Below are 21,764 nucleotides of genomic sequence, written 5' to 3'. Positions count from 1 at the left end.
TTCACATCGTCTAAAGTGTCCCAACTAACTTGGGTGGTGATCGAAAGTCAGCTAAGAGCTGAAGTTCGTCGAACTCGGGCTCAAAAGGTCATAAGGGTCAAAAGAAGGATTTGTATATTCTGAAATTTTTAAAAAATATATTGCTAGATTTATTATTTTTTTAATAATTTGCATGAATTTAATTACATATAAACTTTTAGGTATTTATTTATTAAACCATAATTTATGAATTATTACAGTTGCCACCAAGTAGCAAGCCTTTCAAGTTAAAACCCAAGGAAGTGATAATATATTAATCTTATTTAAATGCTGGTTGAATTAAGTAACACATTTGAGATCAAATTAAAAGATAGATTGGCTGAAATTAAGCATGGTTTTGAGATGGGTCTCCTCCTATGCTTTTTGAAGAGCCAGCAAGGAATTAAGGCCTTTTTCCCCCCCAACTCCTGTTTTTACCCTCCATGAGATTAATTAATTCCGATGATTAGGAATTAAATTGATGAGTTGGACAGGACACCACTCTCATTAATCCCTATAATAATGGCACATTGTGAAATGACCCAATCATAATTAGGGTAGTCTTAAAACATTATTCTCAAGACCAAGTACAAATATTGTATTATGTTTTTGATATATTTAAATAATTCTATTAGTTAAAAATAAATGTCTAATATTTTAAATTATTTAATCAACTAATAGAATTATTTAAACCTTATAAATAAGATGTAATATATATATATATACATATATATACATTGAGTTTTAATCGTGACGTTACTTAATTTATATTAAATAATGCTGATATGACAACTCAAATAAAATGATTATGTGAATCATTCATTTAATTTTTTTCAACACGATAACTTGATAGAGTGAACTTCATATCATTATATTTGAGTTATCACATTAACGTTGTTTAATATGGTTAGGAGATTAAAACTTTATATATTTTATCTAAAAATAAAAAAATATTTGTTATTATTTAACCATTACACTTAAAACAATGTTTGTTTTTCGCAATCTTTTAAACTTTCGAGATATCTCATTTGACTTGCCACACATGTTCGGAGGATTAAGATACCACAAGGTCGCAAGTTCAATTCTACCTCTATGCAGAAGTGTACATCAACTGTGCTTTTTAAAAAATCGAATCCCTAATTTCGATTTGTGATTGATTTGTTTGTTTACCTAAACTAGAAAAAGCGAGACAATCTAAGACGAACACCTTAGATTTTATATTAAAAATCTCTCAATTTAAAAAAAAAACAAAACATAACGACGACCGTTACCTAATAATTATTTGGTAATTATTATATAAAGTTGTTAGGTTATGGATTTGACCATGGGTGTTGAACGCATATATTATTATTTTAAAGGTATCATTAGCCTTCAAAAGGAGATCACACTGCAGATATTGCTGTCTCTAAATATTCCATTTTTCACATCCTCACCAGTAGCATCCTAATTCTTCATGTCTGGCCATCATGGCATCATCACCCCCCCAAAAGTTTGGTTGCCCACTAAATCAATAATAACAAGACACACACACAGGACTCATTGACAGTGACTACAAGATATCAAACTCAAAGACACACATACATACATAAATGTAACACATTTAAACGTATTGTCATAACAATGTATTTATGTCCATAGGTATGGCCTAAGAAGAAAAGGCAAATTCATTATGTGAAGGATGGGTTAGCATGAGAAGTGAATATCTCAATCCCAACGTTCCAGTAGACAATCTAACAAACTCTTACCAGAGTTCTCTGTTTTGATCACACGCTATGAGAATTTGGCAATGACCTATGTTCATGGCAAAATTCATATTTTTACCTTTACATTTTTAATTTTTTTATGTAATTATTTAATTACCTATATTTTAAATTAATTTAATCTTTATACTTTAATATTTTTTTCTTATAACAATTCAAATTTTTCCTTATTTGTATTTACATTTGAAACTCAATTTAATTCCTCTATTTTAACGTATAAAAAAGAGATTAAATTAACTAATTTCACTTTATCTTTTTTTTTTTTTTTTACATATCAAAATATATATGTTAAATTAACTAAAAAATACAGATATAGTGATGTAATTGAAATAACAAAAAATTTGAGTCATCATATGAAAAAAATATCAAATTATAAAAGTTAAATTAATTTGAAAATGCAAGTGTAGACAATGAAAAGTTATAAGTGGCCACATGAAAAAAAAAAAGTAAAAATACAAAAGGCAAAAATATGAGTTTGGTGCTAAAGAGATGGAAGAAATTCCCTATGTGATTCAATAGACTCCCATCTCACAAGCTCTATGAGAATTGGACAATGGACCTATGTCAATGGCCAAAAAAGGGTCAAAATTTTCACTATGTGAATGAAGGGTTCACAAAAGAAGCATCTCAACCCAAAAAGCTGAAATACACTCGATCCTTCTAAGAATCAAATACAGTTGGTGTGCGTGATCTATTGTGTGTGTTCATAGTAGGCAATGAAATGAAGATACTGTCTGAGCACAGTATCTCATGCTTGTAAAAGACAAAACCATTCCAACTTTTCAGATTGTGTCTGTAACTTTCCTAAAAGCACTCACAAAGTCTTGTACAGGATGAGGCTTGTGGACAAGGGAAATGGAGCCCTTGATTGAAAGGGCTAAGATTATCTAACAGTTGCACCTGAAAAATCAACAAAAATATCATTGCCAATGGTAAAGGGTGTTCTAAGATAATAACTGCACAAATCTCTTCCCATCTATACTTTTGTCATCCTGAAATAAATCAAGTCTTTGCAGTAGTATTACACTAAATGAGAAGACAAACCAGAAGGGGGGGGGGGGGGGGGGGGGGGGGGGGGAGAAAAGGCTGCACCGTTTGATGCACAAAATAATAACTTAAAAGACTTATATAAGTGGGAGAAATGGAAACTACAAGGATACCTACATTATGAAGATGAAAATAGAAGCGGCAATTGGATGCTCAAGGCAACTTCCAAAAACTTTTTGTTGCCACGAGTATTTTCTCCCTGCCATACGATTCAGGCTCCTTCTCGTGTATGGTGGCTGTCCATCTAACAGCTCGAGCAATCCGCTCTACTTTATCAATCACTTCGGGGGAATCTCGAATCACAACCGTTCCTTCTGGCCGTAGCATTCGATCAATCTCCACCATCAAATCCACAAGGTTACATCTGAGGCAAGATTCAAAAGAGATGACCAATTTCACTTGATGCTTTGACAATGAATTCCATCTCCTATTACTAAATAGAGGTACATAAAGAAAGATATGGTTTTAAAGTAAAGCGGAAGTACAAAGCAATGGTATGGGCGCATGCATTAAAACTGACAAGATTAAAGTGCATCTTACTCACAAGAGTGGACAACACAAGTTTCGGTACAGGAATTTAAGAGGAATACCCAAGTAAGAAGGTAGTGAGATATATGTGTGTATATATGTAGAGAGGGAGGGAGGGATGGAGACAGAGAGTTTCTTCAAACTCCATGCCCACCGAAATTAGAAATTAAAATTTTTAAGAAGAATAAAACCATAATAGGAAGGATTAAAAGATACTTAGACCTAAAATAAAAAGCTAGGAATTAATGCTACTGCTAGATTTCATGAGAAACTAGAACTCTACTCATTTCATAGGTTCTACAGAATACCGATTTAACAGCACTTCATGCCAACCAGTTGTCTCAGCAGCACAAGTCCTCAAACGCATTTTCCATTTTATGGTATGAATGAGATAATTTCCTGGAATAGATCCCTCCATCCTCATATTGTGCATTCCGACATTTGCATTACAGAAGACAACACATCCCGACTGGAAACATGATCCCCTCAGTTACCCAAGAACAGAAAATGTGCCTAATTTCAACAAATTAGGAAGCACCATGAGTCTTAACTGCCTGATGTTCTATTGAACTGATATCCTTTTTTGCCTCCTAATAAATCACCACCATCATAACTCCAAATAATAACAGAGCTGAAAAAATAGTAAACTATAATAATCAAATTATAAAATAATAATTTTCTTTTTTCATTGCAACCTAAAATAGGGTTCCGAACGGATGCATAGGTATTGGCTGGGGAAGAGAACTGGCCGACAATTAGCTTCAGGTGGCACTAGCATTCGGTGGAATGGCTATTTTGCTTGTTTTTTAAGCGCAAAGAAAACAGTCAATCACATCATAAATACCTATAGATAAATAGTATACCTTCTCCATATAATATAACTAAAAGAAGCATAAACAAATTCCGCAAGTCAACTTCCATCTGGTAATGAAAGAAGATTTTGAATATACTAAACAAAGAATAGAAGAACTGACAGCGAACAAAAATTTCTACCTGCTCTTCCCAGAGCCTGGTTCTTTTACAAGCGACTCAATGGCAGCTACATGGATGAAATCATAACTCCGAGGATAAGTAGAGAAAGGCTCACACCTGGCAGCATCAATCATAAGCATTAGCTCATAGCAGAAGTCACTAAATGAGCAGCTAACATTTTCTATTATATCAGTCGTAACAGGTGACTAACTAATCTATCATGGAAGCAAGAAAAAGGCAGCCATCTCTCAGACATTAGCATGTACATGACCCATACCAAATCTGTCATGATTCACAAAATAATAAATAAGAAAAACAATCCAATTACGGGAAATAACAGAATTGAGTTTCCTGTACAAAGAATATGGTCGTACATGGATTAAAAGTTAAATAACAAACTCATGTAGCACATAAACAAATTTGGAGTACTGATACTGGCAAAAAGACTCCAACTTGAGGTTCAAAAGAAGTCCATGTATAGGAAGATACGAGAAGGAAGTGAGATCAGCATTAGATTATTTAAGTGCATCAACCATTTTTAGTTATTGCTCCTATATTTTTGCAATATTTAGGCACAAAGGGCCACCAGAAAATGATAATTTTTATCTATCAAATGATATAAAACATCTACCAATTTGTACTCTTAAGTCAGGCATTTCCCCCTCTGTAAAGCATCCCCAATTCTATTAAAACATAAAGGTACACATTTCATAACTCACCAGTCATGGTAAACTCCAATTAGGCCTCTGTCATAAATGATGTCAAGAGTCAAAGGCTTGCGAGAAGGAACAACATTCATCACCCACACAGGATCAGATGATAATGCAGCAGCTAAGCCTCCAAAAAATGCATTCATGTCCATAACATTTCGTACAGCTGAAGTGCCAAGCTTCAAGTTCAAAGAAGTTTTATAGTAAGCAACTCTCCTTGCCCACCGCCGGCTATCAGCATCAAACATATTAATTCCATTTTTCATAATCTTAACCCTTGAGGGAGCCTTTGTTAGCCTATCTGGCCACTTTGGAATCACCCCAACAGCATATTCTCCTTTCACAGACGATATCCTGGTGACACATTTCTTTAACTTGAAATACCTGCAAAAAGACTTCATCTCAGATTGAAATACACCTAATTATTTTAACAAGTTCAGGTCAATAATGTTATTCTTAAGCACTAGTCCAATGTTGAGGGGTTAGGAAGATATTAGTCATTCAACACCTTGTACAAAAGCTACATAACATAACCCAATATGGAACATAAAAAAGATGTTTCATGCTCCAGCAATTGCATTAGAAGATTTAAGTGACAATACAACAACATATCAAGCCTTTATCCACTCTCGGGTTGGCTAAATGAATTCTAGCTTGCCAGCCATTTCTATCTATAGCCTTATCTTCTATAACGCCCTTATAACTCATTTCATACCGAAGGAGCTGTTAGTTGTGGAAAACATCCCCAGTTTTCTGAAAAATTACTCCCCACTGAAAATAGAAAATTAAAGAACTTGTTCAAATACAAAAATTTTATAAACAGAAAATGAAGATTTGGAAAACATGATTCTCCAAAATGGAAAAAAACTGAAAAACTCCTAAACGAGTTTTCCAAAATTTCCATACTAATTTGGAGATTTGAAAAACACAGTTTTCCACAAAAATTTTCTCAAATAATCTCCATCTCCTTCTCCAACACAAAGTTACAATTACATAAAGAAAAACTTCTCTGTTTTCTCTCTTTTTCAAACATATGGTCTAATTTTCTAGATTGAAAATTAATTTTCTACACTTCTAACATTTGAATGTATTTTTTAAATTTTCTATAGAAAATGAGAACTAGAGATTTTATAGAAAACTGAAAATCTGGGAAAACATTTTCTACAAGTAAACCCACCCCTGAATGTCGCCCATCAAGTTTTTCTTTGTCTTCCTCTGCCTCTTTTGCTAGATACTTGGTCCATTTCATCCATCCTCCTCACAAGAGTCTCTATTGGTCTCCCCCTCATATTACCAACTCATCTTCATCATGTGTCACACATCTTATCTTCAATAGAAGTCACTCCAACCTTATCATACATAACCACATTTTTAATTTTATTTTTTCTTGTGTGGCTGCACACCAATCTTAACCCCCTCATCTCTGTAACACTCATATCCTGCAGATGTTGGTTCTTCATTACCCAACCTTTTTGGCCTTGCATTATGTGAAAATACAAAGAGGGAAAATTAAGAAAAAAGGCATTCAAAGGACAATTACCACGCCCGACTTGGGTCATCAGACTCATCGCAATGTTTTAGCCCAAATTCATTTTGATTTGGTAGACATGAATCCCCATTAGGTTTCCTCCAAATGACAGTGTTCCCGTCTACTGCAATCAACTCATAACACAATGCCCGAGCCACTGACTGAAGATCTGCCCATTCCTTGTCTTGTTTAGGCCACTGGACAGGGGGACCTGAGATAACTAAATATGCCCCAGGGCGAAGCAACCGGTCCACTTCAATAAAATATGATGCATCTGCAAAGCATGACATTTTATGATAAAGAATGAACACAATAAGCATATAATGATGGAGCATACAAATTAAAGAAACTTACTATATGCTGTAAAAGGGATCAAACATCGAGAGCAGTGAACCAAGTCAAATGAGAAGGCAGGAAATGGAAGTCTTCGAGTTCCAAGCATCGCGACAAATGCTGGTATTCCTCTTTCCAGAGCAAACTGTATTTGTGCTTTGTGTGAATCTCTTGGAGCAAAGGAGAGAGTTAAAACATCTTCAGATAAGAGATACCCACCAAAACTTGCAACCTACATGCACATAAAAATTAAACGATCTTCAGAAAGTACACTCATCAATTCGAACCCCATGAAAACGAAAAAGGTCAAGTTTCCTACCCCACATCCCATATCAAGAGCTGTCCTTAGAACTCCACCTGCTATGGGAATATACTGCTTAAGCTTCTCAATATATTGCACAGCTCCATCTGGGAACATTGTTCCACCACCAGGAAAAATGAAATATGGACCTTCCTCTTTCATCCATCCTTGGTGACCTTTCCTATCTGCTATTTTATTGTATGGCATGTTGCTATGCCATATCTGACATAACAAAATAATAATTCAAATATCTGACCAATTTAGGCACCAAAATTAAGTACATGATATTGCAGCTATTCCATCTCAAAACACAACCAAAAAGATGTTCCATATCAGGTTTTACAGGAGTAGCCAAATAAATCAACTCTAGGAACGTGCACATAAATAAACTTAGCATGATGGCTAGGAAAGAAGGCTCGTTGCACATCATAGACATTCTCACTCTCTCTCTAGATTACTTCCTTTCAAGTGAACTATTTTTTTGACAAGCACATGCAATCAACTGCAGTTAGTTTCATGTGCATCATCTTGGTTATAAGAAGTTGATATTTGGTTGTTGTGAGCCCATTTGAGGCAGAACTTCTTGTATACATTGATTGTTGATAGTGGAATTTTGTTGGAGATCTCCCACAGTTTATCTCTTCACCTTGAAAGATTCTCCACATAAGATCTTGTGTTCTTGTGTGGTTGTTTGGCACTATAATTTGATTTGATTTGTTGATTTTTTTAGTTATTTGGATATTCTATCAACAACTGGTATCAGAGCTCTGGTTTATTTATTTCATTGTGGTAATTATCGAGGCAAATACTAGGAGAGTTATTTATTTATTTAATTTTGGGCTGAGCCAAAGGACTAGGAGGGTGATTAGGTTAAGAAAAAACAATTACCATATTAAGAAAAGGAAAATGGAAGGTCTACTCAATTGCAATAAGTTTCACCAACCTATTACTGGTGATTTGGCTAAACCAAAGGACGTGATTCATGACAATTGGAAATTGCTGAACAGACAGGTTGTTGGGTTTATCCATACATGACTAGGTGATAATATTTACCATCATGTTGACAATGAGACCTAGGCTTGTTCTTTCAGGAAGAAATTAGAAAACAGCCATCACTAGATACTTCTTAATCCTGAAATATTAAGATGAAACTCCTATGACTAATCATTTGAATGAAATGTAGAGAATTACTAATCAGCTTCAGAGTATGAAGTGTCGGACTTATTTCTTCTAAGCTCCATTTTGGATAGTGGGGAAACTTTCTTAGTCATAATGCCTCAGATACCCCAGATGCTATTGCTAACAGAAGTTCATTAAATGAAAAAAACACGAAGAAAGGAAGTTGGTTCATCCTCTCACTTTGAAGCTTTATTTATTAAAAATAAGGGAAGGAGCAAGAGTAGGGGTCAAGAATATATTGAGGGAATTCCAGAAGTTCATTCAAGTTAACAACGATGCTGAGTGCCATCATTGCCAAAAGACAGGCCACATAAAGAAAGATTCCTTCAAGTGGAAAAGGCAACAGCAAAAAGATAAAGGTGACAAGGAGACTGTTGCAACCACTTCAGAGGATGTAATTACAATCAGTAACTAGAATCATGTGAGTTTATCATGCCAACAGTCAAATTGGATTATTGACAGCAGTGCATCCATCCATGTTACATCTAGGATAGAATTTTTTTTCCAACTTACCAAGCAGGTGATTTTGACATTATCAAAATGAGGCATAATGGTGTTTCCAAATTATGGGCATGGGAGATTTTTGCTTAGAGACTAACACATATTGCAAATTAGCATTCAAAGATGTCATACATACACCAAAGATCAACCTAAATTTAATTTTTGTCAAGAAGCCTGATGATCAAGGGCATAGACACCTTCAGTGAAGGGAAGAGAGAATTTTTGAAGGGCTCTCTTATAGTGACCAAAGGAAAAAAAACATAATGCACTCTACTTGATGCAAGCAAAGCTATGCAGTCAAAAAGTGAATGCATTAGAGAGTGGGAAGACGACAGAGTTATAGCCCAGAAGACTTGGGCATGAAAAGCTATGATTCAAAAGGGTTTCAATTTTGCTAATCAAGAAGAATTTGCTGCTAGGTATGAAAAGTGCGTTGTTAAGGAACTGTGAGCATTGTTTACCAAGTAAGCAATGGCTAATTAATTTTAAGAATTTTCCTCCATTCAAAAGAATTACATATTTTAAATTTTGTGCACTCTTGACGAATAGGGCACTCAATGATGCATTGTACTTTGTTATATTTATCAATGATTTCTCTAGAAAGGTCGGGCTTATGCATTAAAAACTAAAGGCCAAGTGTTAGATTTGTCTAAAAAATTTCAAACTAGTGTTCAAAAGAGAAACAGGTAGAAAGTTGAAGTGCATCTGAACAAATAATGGAGGGAAGTACAAGGGAACGATTGATGATTATTGCAAAAGTTAAGACATAAAGCATCAGATAATTACTATAAAAAATCTTCAGAAAATAATGCAGTAAAAAGAATAAATCATGCAAACACATGAAAAAAGCAAAGCTGCTGAAGATCTTCTGGGGATGAGGCAATGAGGACAACTATGGATTTGATTAACCTCTCACCTTTACCTCCTGTGTAGACTGATGTGCCAGTATAGGTGTGATCCAAAAAGAATGTTTCCTACAAACACTTGAAGGTGTTTGGTTGTGTTGTTTATGAGCACATTTCAGAGGATGGATATGGAAGTTTGATTCTAAGCAAAGCAATGTATCTTCCTTTCATCATGACTTTGACCATAAACTATAGGATCCAATTGCTAAGAGAGCGGAGAGGAGTAAAGATGTTCTTCTTGAGAGATAAGACCATTGAAAATATTAGACAAGAGCAGAAACACAAGACCTAAAATGTGATCAAAATAATTCAAACAGTTATTTTCAGCCAACCATAAACATTAATATTAGGAATAATCATGCAGTTGAGCATAAAGGCAATGAAACTAAATTTGAAAATTCAATAACTGCAAAGCATCTGTAGTATGGTGCAAAGTTACCGGCTGAAAATCAATAGAGATAAGCTCTTCTACAGCTATACAACCTTCAATTAGATATTCTCTTGTAGATCACATGATGCTCATTGGTGGACAAAAGTTGGACAGTTATGGTAAAGCCATGACATATTAAAGTGGTTAGATGCGCTTTACATGACAACAATACTTATGAGCAGATAAAAGTTGCGTAAATGTGAAAGAGAACTCAAGAATAAACAGGTGTACATGTTGAAGACTGAAGAGAATGTTTTGCAGCCCAGGTATAAATCAAGACTTTCAATAAAAGGCTTTAAGCAAAGACGAGTGTATTTTGAAGAAATCTTCTCTCAAATTTTGAAGGTGTCACCATTAGAGTAGTACATGGTCTAGCAGCTAGAAAGATTTAAAGATTGCATGTATAGATTTGGAAACAATATTCCTTCATGGTGATTTGAAAAATGAATTTATATCAAGCAACTGGAAAGTTTTCAAGTAAGAGATAAGGAAGATTTGGTTTACAGATTGAAGTAAAGTCCTTACGACTTAAAGCAAGCACCTCAGAAGTAATATAAGAAGTTTGAGTCTTTTATAGGGGAGCATGGTTATCAGACTACTCTTGACCACTGTGTATCTGTAAGGGGATTCTCAAGTGGTGATTTTCTTATTTTTGCTTATTTATGTGTGGATAATCGGTTAAGATTAGAGATAGCAACTTAACCCGGCTCCTGCCACTATTGGGACGAGAGAATTGACTGGGTTGAAACTTGAAAGCAGGGATTGGAGAATCCCCCAACCAATTTGATTGGGGGCAGGGCAAGGAAGGTATTCATAGACAACAAATAAGCCTTGCTTCCTACTGTCTTTACAAGACAAGAACTAGAGAGCTGCTTCTTTGTGGATGAGTTTGGAATAATTATGATTTTCTTTTGTTGAATAAATTTGAATAGTTTTTAACTTAATTTTATAATTGTTTATAAATTTAAATTTTTATTGTTTATTGTTAAGTTAATTGTAATAAACTGCATTTGAGAATCATTCATTCTAAATTTGATTTATTATTTTTAGATGAGACCAGGACGTGAGGCAAGTTCAGGATTCCCACTCCCCACTGGGGGCAGGGATGGGATTTAAAATTTATGCCTTGCTGAGTATAGGTGGGGGCATGGGGTATTGACTTGGGGGCAGTTAAGCAAAACCTAACCTCACCTTGCCCCATTGCGATTCCAAGCCAAGATATGCATAAAATTGACCAGTTTAAAAGAAAATCCTTCTTATTAAGGATCTTAGGAGCAGATAAGAATCACTCATACCTGAAAAGCCAAGAAATTGTGGCTGTCAAAGAGAAACATATTGACAAGACACTCACATGGTTTCAAAAACCAATTTACACTCCACTTATAAATCACTTTAGTAGGAGTCCAAGCAGAGCCCCTCTACATATAAAGAAAAGGAAAACATAGAATTCCTTATTCCTCAAAAGTGGGTTTTTTAATATAAGTTGTAGTCTGTACCCAGTTGAATATATCTCATGCAGTTGGCAGTGTTAGCAGATTTCTCTCCAATCTGCGAAAAGCCTGTCTTTGCTTTGGAAGCACTGAGCTTGAGTTGGAAGGCTTCACAAATGCAAATACTACCACAGATGTTGACTCCCAAAAGTCTACATTTGAGTATTTGATAATTTTTATAGGAGCAGTATATTAGCACTAGCAATCAAAATTACAATAAAAGTAATGCATTATCCACCACTGAGGCAGAGTTTATAACAACAATAGAAGCTTGAAAAGAATTGATGTGGATGAAGAAATTCTTAAAGGAACAAAAGAACCACCACTGAGTGCGAGGGTCGATCTTTCCCGCGCAAGATCGATCACGAAGAGAACGAGAAGAATCTCGTGTGAGGGAGAAAAGAACTAGAAAAATAGAGAGAGAATTGGAGAGGAAGAATAAGAGGGAAATTCAGATTTCATTCAAAACATGCATGCCAACAGAATGAGGCCGGCTGCTATTTATAGCCTTCCTCACAAGTAACATCTCCCGCCAAGAATAACCGCTCAAGTTTACAGCTCACTACTACCCTTATACAATTGCTTATATCATTTCTTCCCTACCTTTTTATTTATTACAGTATCCCTTAGGTACATGTCAAATACCCTCCCCTTAAAACATTTCTTGTCCTCAAGAAATAGTTTGGAGACTAGCAGCTCTTGGAAACTGCTTGAGTAAGTCTGGGAGATACTCCCAAGTGCTGCTGTCGGCCGGTTTGCTGGACCACTGCACCAATACCTGCATTAATGGGGCTCCATGCTGGTAAATAACTCTACGATCCACAACGGCAATAGGTTCTGGGATCAATTCATCGTCGGCTGGTCTTTGTGGTAGATGGGCACTGACTGGCTGGTTCTCCACTGATTTTTTGAGTAGTGACACATGAAATATTGTGTGGATGTGAGTTCCCTCCGGTAGCTTCAGTTTATAGGCTACATTTCCCATCTTAGCCATAATGGGGAAGGGGCCAAAATACCTGGGACTCAATTTAGAGATGGGGCCTGGGGTTAAGGCTTTGGGGTGTGGCCCATTTAGTTTAAGGTAGACTGTCTCACCCACTTGGAATGTTCTCTCACTCCTTCCCTTGTCCGCTATTTGTTTCATCCGATTCTGAGTCATGGCTAAGTCCCTTTTTAGTTGTTGAAGGACCTGTTGTTGTTGTTGTAGGTGTTCATCCACCTCAGCTACACTGGTAGATACAGGCAGGGCTGGTAATGGGTTGGTAGCCAAAGAGGGCTTCAAAAGGTGTCATTTTGATGGCGTTGTGGTAGGAAGAGTTATACCACCACTGTGCAACTGAGATCCACTTATGCCAACGTTTTGGGTGCATAAAACAAAGGCACCTAAGGTATGTTTCGAGGCATTGGTTCACCCTTTCGGTCTGCCCATCTGTTTGAGGGTGATAGGCAGAAAAGAGGCTTAGCTTCGCTCCCAATGACTTCATTAGCGACTGCCATAGAAGGCTAGTGAAGATCTTGTCTCGATCTAACACTATAGTTTTCAATACTCCATGCACTTTCACCACTTGGTCTAAGAATACCCGAGCTACTTCATGCACTGTGTAAGGGTGAGTAAGGGCCATAAAGTAAGCAAATTTGGAGAACCTATCTACCACCACAAATATGCAGTCCTTTCTTTCTGACCTTGGAAGCCCCTCAATGAAGTCCATAGAAACACTCTCCCATGCTTGTCCGAGAATGGCCAAAGGTTGTAGAAGTCCTGAGTAGGCCACAGTCTCGGATTTACATCTCTTGCACACATCACACACAAGTACAAACTTCATCACTTCCTCTTTCATCTTAGGCCACATTAACAGTTGCATCACCTTGTGATAAGTATTTTGGACTCCGGAATGGCCACCAAGAGGGGATTCATATAAAGCCTGCAGTATCCTCCTCTTCAATTCCATGTCGTTTCCCACCACCAGCCTACCATTGAATCGTATCACCCCATTCATCAGCGTATACCCCTCCTTACTTGCAGGAGCAATTATCAGTTGTTCCAAAAGATTCTTAGTCTGCTCGTCCCCTTCATAACTCTTAACCACTTCTTGACACCATTCTGGAACCACGACTGATATAGCAGTAGTTGTTCCGTCTTCAGGGCATCTAGATAAAGCATCGACTGCAATGTTTTCCTTTCCCTTCTTGTACTATATTGTGTAGTCCATGCCCATCAGTTTAGTCATCCCTTTTCTTTGCAAATGGGTGTGAAGTTTCTGTTGAAGTAGAAACTTCAAACTTTCATGATCTATTTTTATAATAAACTGATTTCCCTCCAAATAATGTCTCCATTTTTCCACCGCAAAGATGACCGCTAGCAGCTCCTTCTCGTACACACTGAGGCCCCTATGCTTTGGGGCTAGGGCCGGACTAATGAATGCCAAGGGTCTTCCCTCTTGCATAAGCACTGCTCCTATGCCCATTCCACTTGCATTCGTCTCCACCACAAATGTTTTGCTAAAATCTGGTAGTCCAAGTACGAGAGCCTCACTCATAGCTCTCTTTAATGACTCAAAAGCGGTCTCTGCCTTATGATCTCACTCAAATCCATCTTTTTTAAGTAAATCTGTCAGTGGCCTACTGATGCTCCCATACCCCTTCACAAACCTTCTATAATAGTCGGTTAACCCCAAGAAGCCACGTAGGGCCTTAACAGTCTTCGGTCTTGGCCAATTGGTCATGGCAGCCACCTTCTTTGGATCTGTACTCACCCCTTGGCCCGATATGATATACCCCAAACATTCCACTTGGCTTTGCGCAAAAGCACACTTTGATCTCTTAATATACAGCTGATTGACCTTAAGAATTTCAAATGTAGTCCTCAAATGTTGTAGGTGGAGTTCAAAGCTTGGGTTGTATATAAGTATGTCATCAAAGAATACGAGAATACAAATTCTGAGGTAGGGCTCGAAGATCTGGTTCATTAGGAATTGAAAAGTGGCCGGGGCATTTGTTAACCCAAAGGGCATGACAAGAAATTCATAATGACCTTGGTGTGTTCTAAATGCAGTTTTGGAGGTGTCCATTGGATTCATCCAGATTTGGTAGTATCCGAATCTTAAGTCTAATTTAGAGAAGATAGTGGCATGTTTAAGTTCATCTAGTAGGTCATCAATCAATCGAATGGGGAATTTGTTTTTGATGGTTATCTCATTTAGCCGGCGGTAATCAATGCAAAACCGCCAGAACCCATCTTTCTTTTTTACTAACAACACAGGTGATGCAAAAGGACTGTGGCTGGGACTGCTGGGCCTAATGAGGGATTTGTGGAGCATCTCCTTGACCAATTTTTCGATCTCAATTTTCTGGTTAGGAGTATAGCGGTTGGCACGGATGTTCACTGGTTCTTTGTGGGGTTTGAGGTTAATAGTGTGGTCAACAATTCAGTTTGGAGGTAGGGATTGAGGTTCTACAAATAAATTCTCAAATTCAACTAGGAGTATATTAAGTAGATCAGAATGGCGTACCTCAGTATGGAATGGGGTTGTACTCCTAATGGTTAACATGAATCCCTCTTCTGTAGTTCGCTCATCTTCTCCTTCCTCTGTGGCCTAAACAGAAAATAGTTGAGCCACTCGGCTCATCTTGTGTTTGAGTAGCTTCTGCAGTCCTTTATCCGTAATCATCTTGCATACCCCAACCTCTTTGCTACCTCTAAGTGTCATTTTTCTTCCCTCCTTGTCGAAGGTTACTTCCATTTTATTGAAATCAAAACAGATTGGACTAACATTTTTCATCCAATCAACTCCCAGTACTACATCACGTCCTCCTAATTTAAGCAGTCTCAAATCGGCTCGAATCCCTTTCCCTGCATGTCTTAGCAGAACCCTGCACATGCTGACTTGCTCATTACCTTATTCCCATTGGCCATCGTTACTGTCAGTGGCAGAGTTGGAATTAGGGGACATTTCAACCTCTTAGTCGTGCTCTCATCCAAGAAACTGTGGGTACTCCCACTATCTATTAGAATCATCAGCTTGCTCTCCTCCACTTGTCCTTCCACCTTAATTATCTTACCGTTGGTAAGTCCCTTAAGGGCATGTAGGGATATCTCACCATTGTCTTCTACTTCGTCTGGTGCGAGTGTTGTTTCTTCCTCTTCTACTGGATCCTCTTCTTCTCCTTCTAACAACAAGAGTTGTTTCCTGCATTGATGTCCCACATAGTACTTATCTCCACATCTAAAACAGAGACCCGCCTGTCTCCTCTGTTCTATGGTCTTCCCTCCCTGGGTGTTGGGAGCCGATAGTGCCAAGTTCCTCATCCCCTGAGATCCTCTTCCCCATTCCCTGGTTAAGCTTCTGCCAGACAGTGAATTCATGGGAGCTACATTCCTATTCGCCACGCTTTGTTTCTTCATCAGTGCTTCCACCGCCACTTCATGCAACCTAGCACTATTAGCAACATGCTTGAGAGTACGTGGCCTTAGCACTTTCACCAGGGGCCTCAATTCCTCGTTCAAGCCACTTATAAAAATTGAAACAAAATAAGCCTCAGTTAGGAAAGGGTTGTGGTTGAGCATCAAAGCCTTTAACTCCTCAAATCTAAGTTGGTACTCCATCACCGTCCCAACTTGTTTGAACTTGTTAAATTCTTCAACCATGTCGGAGAGTCCCCGATCTCCAAACCGTTCATAAAATTCTTCTACAAAGTCTTCCCATCTACAGAATTCTCGAACCTTGGACCACCCTTGATACCAAGCATCCCTTGTATCGTTCAGATACGCTGCAACTATGGCTACCTTTTGCCTCTCTGCTACTCCATACCATTCGAACACCCTGTCACACCTCCTGACCCACCAGCAGGGGTTAGTCCCATCGAACAAGGGAATCTCCAGCCTCAGCATGGGTAAATCGTGTAGGTTGTGATTTACCAGCGCCTCTTGTCGCCGTTCCCATCCGGCTTCCCCTGGCTCACCCTGATCATCGTCTCCGACCGATGTCTTAGCGGCCCTTGGATTCCTCTTTTTGCCTGGTATTATGGGATCCGTTCTGCCTTGTCCGGTCAGAATTGGATCTGTCCTTACACGCGAAGGAAAATCAAGTGGAATACTTACCTGATGTTGTCTGGTGAACATCACCATAAATCCTTGTAGCTCCTCTCGAATTTGAGCTACTGCTACATCCAACTTCCAGTCCATGGCGATGATCGCCTCATGATTCCTATCCGACCCTAACTCCAATTGATCTACCCTTGCCTGCAAGTCAGCCATCGAGGATCCGCATTGCTGCACTTGTGCCTCTATTCCTTTCATCCGTGTGCCTTCCGCCATTGTTGATTCCTTCGATTCATGATTCCCAAAAAGCCTCTCTATACCAAATTGTCAGATCCGCGAGGATCTAGCAGAATGCGAGGGTCGATCTTTCCTGCGCAAGATCGATCACGAAGAGAACAAGAAGAATCTCGTGTGAGGGAGAAAAGAACTAGAAAAATAGAGAGAGAATTGGAGAGGAAGAATAAGAGGGAAATTCAGATTTCATTCAAAACATGCATGCCAACAGAATGAGGCCGGCTGCTATTTATAGCCTTCCTCATGAGTTACATCTCCCGCTAAGAATAACCGCTCAAGTTTACAGCTCACTACTACTCTTATACAATTGCTTATATCATTTCTTCCCTACCTTTTTATTTATTACAGTATCCCTTAGGTACATGACAGAACCATGTGTTGCTTTGTTACAATCAAACTGCTATCCATCTCAGCAACATTCCAACCTTGCACTTTAGGTCAAAGAACATTGATGATAAGTATCATTGGATTCGTGATTCTTTGAATTCTAAATTATTGCAGTTTGTAAAAAGATTTATACAGGTGAGAATTCTTCAAACATGATGACTATGTCTTTGCCAAAAAGAAATTTGAAAGGTGTAGAAGGAAGACCAAGGCGACGAACCACCCCATATAGCTCGAAAGGAACACATTTGTTGGGTTTCCTCCCTAATTGGGTTTAGAGAGAGGTGTCCTCATCTTATTTCATTAAGCCCATAATTGTTGTTGGCCCATGGGAGTAGTTTGTGTCAAATTACAAACAAGAGGGTCTTGCTACAATTTTCTATATTATTTGTAGGTACGTGTGGGAGAAAAGCTTCTTGGTTCCAAGGAGTAGATTTTGTGTGTGAGATTTGTCGTTTGTGATTAATTTCATGATTGTTCGCTATTATTAGATGATTGATTTTAGTTTGATCATAGTTCTAAAAGGCGCGAGGCGCAAAGGGTCCTGGAGCCTGAGACGCGAAGCGCACCTTTTAGAAAAAAAAAAACTCAAAATCTTGTAAAATCATAAAAAACTATCAAATTATCAATAATAACACATGCATATCATTATTGATTCATTACCTTCAAATTCTAAATTAACAATATCAAAGTTGATTCATTCATCATGCAAATTCTAAACTGAAAACATCATCAAAGTTCAAACTTAAAGTCTCAAACTCAAACAAGTACCAACCATCATGCAAAGTTCTAAACAAACATATAAACACTACAAGTCTACAATCAAGAAAATGTTTTCATTTTAAAAAATGCGATTTTTCTAAGTTTGGAAGATTAGCGCATTATAAGGAGACATATAAGAAAATGTTTTCATTTTAAAAAACTATCTCCCGGTATTTTGATAGCTAATATTCATTATTGTTAAAATGATTTTTAATGAATTTTTCAAGAAATAGTAGGTATGTATTTTGGGGGTGGTAAAATCGCTAAATCCCGAGTTTGTACTAAAACCAAAATTCTATTTTATTATTGTTATGGATTTTGATTTTTTAGATATTTTTATTAAATCCAAATGGGGGGTACTTTCTTATTTACATTTATGTATTAAAATAAATGGACATTTACTTAAATTAAAGAAATATAAATATGTTGTAATGTATACATGCTGGAACCGAGAAGAAGGGGAGGAATTGGACTGCCTAGATTTTAATTAAAGCCTAAGTTTCATGAGGCACACCTCTAGCCTCGGCACCTCACCGTGCAAGGCAAGGGCCTCGCTGAAATCGCCTCGCCTCAGCCCGGGCAAGGCGTCGAAGTGGCGCCTTGCGCCTAGGCGCGCCTTTAACAACCATGAGTTTGATTGAGTTGAAATTTTAGAAATTTCTTCTATTCATTGTTGGCAAGATTTTGGAAGGCGAATTTGTACATTTGAGGTCGCTATGCAATATTTCTTGGAAAATCATATTTTGGCCATTTGTGAGATTATTCTAATTTCTCTCGAGTATTTTACTATTTTTATTTTGGAGTTGTAAGGAATTGATATTGCCATTTGGGTCAACCTTTTTGTATCGATTGATTCTTGATAGTAGAATTTTGTTAGATGTCCCTGTATTTTTTCCTGCAACATTGAAACACTTTTCACATAAAATCTTGTGTTCTTTTGTGGTTGTTTGGTTCTACAATTCTACTTTATTTGTTTCCAGCTAGTGCTATTACCTAGTTTACCATTATAGTACTATCCACTGGGGGTGGGTCCTCCTCATGGTGATAGAATACTCAAATAACTGAACAGTCAAAAGCCCCACCAAATTAATTTTTTTGTACTCAGACCTGACCCATGCAGAGAGGGTTTGGCGAGTACCCACCAAGGAGGTTACCCATTGCCATCCCTATTGTGTGTGTAAATATTGCATGTTACTTTCCTCTCTCACTTGAAATTGGTGTCACTGTCAATGGACCTATTAGGCTGTGTTTCATACACATTGCAAGCCTTAGTTATACTTTAAAGGTTTAAAATTGCAGAAACGGGATGAACTACAATTACTTGTTCAATGATGGAGTCTCAAACCAGCTGAGTTCGACAACCTATGAAGATTTACCAATGGAAACAAACATACAATGTGAAAATCTGTATGCCACTGAAATGCCGAGATTCCACTGTCTGGCCGTGCCTAAGTTAGGTGGGATGGGCACCTTCAATTAGTAATACATATACACTTTCCTTCTAATTCAGCTAAGGCATTTTCCAGGGATAAGGCTACTCAACAAACGAATCAGACACGGGTTGCATATAAATTTGTCCATTGGAAAAGAACCACAAGGAATACCTTCACTAGAATCAAGATGAACTCACTCTCCAGCAACCAAACAAATAAGGAAAAAGAAAACACAGAAAGAAAACTGAATCGATGTCACTGTTTGCACAAATCAAATCTGAAATCTCGACAAATCATTAATCAAACAAAGATGCATATCTAATCCTTTTTTAATCACTGACAAAATAAGATCAAAACTCCAATCCTTCTAATAAAGCACAAATCTATGCCCAACCACAAATAACGACAGTACCTTGTGCAAGCTTTCAGGCCACTGGACCGGAACGCGGTACCCCTGGGGCGGGGAGATCAAGCACAGAGGCGTCTCCTCCGGCGGTGGGCAGTGCCTCTCCCTGTAAAAGTTCATCTCTCTGCTGAGCTGACTGTTGCGCCTCGGATCCTCGCAGGGCATGTGGTCGACAGCGTCGGCGGGGCACGAATCGATGGTCCTCTGGTGGCCGGCCTCCACCAGCGCCACCACTCGGCTGCGCTGCCTCGGATCGGCCGCGGACCGGAGCATCGCCTGCCTCCCCGAGGCGGCGAGGGAGTCGCCGAGTGGCGTGAACACCATCACGAGGAAGATGAACACGGCGGCGAAGAAGACGGCGGAGACCAGATCCAGTAGGCGCCACTGACGCCCGTTGCGCTTCGAGGATTGGAGATTCAGGTGCCCCATATCCACTCTCTATGTTCCAGAAAACTCGAGATCAATACAGATTAATCATCAGTTCATCGCATGCACATCCGTACAGAACTATGGATACAATATATATAAATATATTCAAATTGTATATATAGCTGAAGAAGAAGAAGAAGAAGAAGAAGAAGTGAAGTGTCGACTGTCGAGGGTCTGGGGCTTGCTTGAAGATCTGAGGGTGAAGAAAGAGATTGCTTCTGAAATTCGAGCCAAGTTCTAACGAAGAAGGTGAGGCAAATCTAGGATCACCGCCTGTCACAAATACGTTCACGAATGGTGACAGGTGTCGCCTTGTGAGAGGGCACGAACAAATATAAGATTCCCAAAGTAGGAATCACAATCTAGCTTGTTTATTTATTCATTCAGGGTCGCAATGTTAACAATTGTTTTTAGAGTATTTAAGTAATATATTTATTATTAATTAATAAAATTATTTAAATATTAAAATAAAAATATAATTATCGTCGTTTGATTTCGACCGACCGTGATTCGTTTTGGGCCGCGGTGAGTCAATCCAAAAATATCGAGAAGAAAGGAAGAACCCCTCCCCCCAAAATTCCAAGCGTGTACGCCAGAATCTTTTACGTGGTTCGGCCAGAACGATGTCTAGTCCACGGCCGCCATCTGATTATTCTCCTAGAGTGGCGGTATCTTATTATTCTTTTTTTATCCTTCTTGCCCCTCATGGTCTCTTTGATTCTCATTTATATTGAGGGGCTTTTACAATTTAGATAATATATAAAAATACAGTGATTGTATAATGGGGGACAAACAGTTCTTATCGCCTTCACAAAACCAGGAGTGGGATCCTCATTACGAGGGGCATGGGCTGTTACAGATAAAGTGATCGAACCTTACCTCTGACTTCTCAGCAGCTTTGCCACTCATGCGAGCTGGAGGTTTTAGGCCAGCGACCTGGATGGGCCAGCAATCTGGAAGATATTTTAGGAGCTCGTTAGTCGATTGCTCCGAGCTCGTTGGAGGATTATCGGGAGCTCGCCATATGCTCGCTTTACGAGTTCCGGATCTTTGGTGGAGGCTGGACCTTCCTTGACGAGGTCGCTCGGGCCTTCTTGGCTTTGGGTGATTGGGCCGGTCTATCGGACCGAGTCTGGCCCATGCGGGGTGATGCGGGAAATGCACATAACAATAATAAATATATTTTATCTGAAAATAAAGTATATTTATTCTTATTTAACCATAACAATAATTAACATTGCTCATTTAAATAATAATTTAGGGTTGTGACATGTATATATAAAAATAAAAAATAATAATTTAATTTAATTATTCAT

At 38.2% G+C, this 21,764-nt stretch overlaps 1 protein-coding gene across 2 annotated transcripts; it reads right to left on the bottom strand.

Moving 5' to 3' along the window:
- Positions 1-2,346: 2,346 nt before the first annotated feature.
- Positions 2,347-20,645, bottom strand: LOC127787024 (probable pectin methyltransferase QUA3). Of its 2 annotated transcripts, XM_052314860.1 has the most exons (8): positions 20,026-20,645; positions 7,216-7,419; positions 6,918-7,128; positions 6,576-6,837; positions 5,045-5,419; positions 4,347-4,442; positions 2,943-3,189; positions 2,347-2,678 (listed from the first exon to the last, which is right to left on the bottom strand). In XM_052314860.1, the coding sequence occupies exons 1-7, from the start codon at positions 20,446-20,448 to the stop codon at positions 2,979-2,981; spliced, it is 1,782 nt and encodes a 593-aa protein (XP_052170820.1). In that variant the 5' UTR covers positions 20,449-20,645; the 3' UTR covers positions 2,347-2,678; positions 2,943-2,978. The 2 variants fall into 2 exon arrangements, with proteins under 2 accessions (XP_052170820.1, XP_052170819.1); XM_052314859.1 differs by lacking the exon at positions 2,347-2,678 and having other exon boundaries at positions 2,697-3,189.
- Positions 20,646-21,764: the final 1,119 nt, after the last annotated feature.

Source organism: Diospyros lotus, chromosome 12 (genome assembly GCF_014633365.1).
Source record: "Diospyros lotus cultivar Yz01 chromosome 12, ASM1463336v1, whole genome shotgun sequence".
Taxonomy (NCBI): Eukaryota; Viridiplantae; Streptophyta; class Magnoliopsida; order Ericales; family Ebenaceae; genus Diospyros; species Diospyros lotus.
Note: the sequence above shows the minus strand (reverse complement) of the source record. Positions and strands in the feature narration are given on the sequence as shown.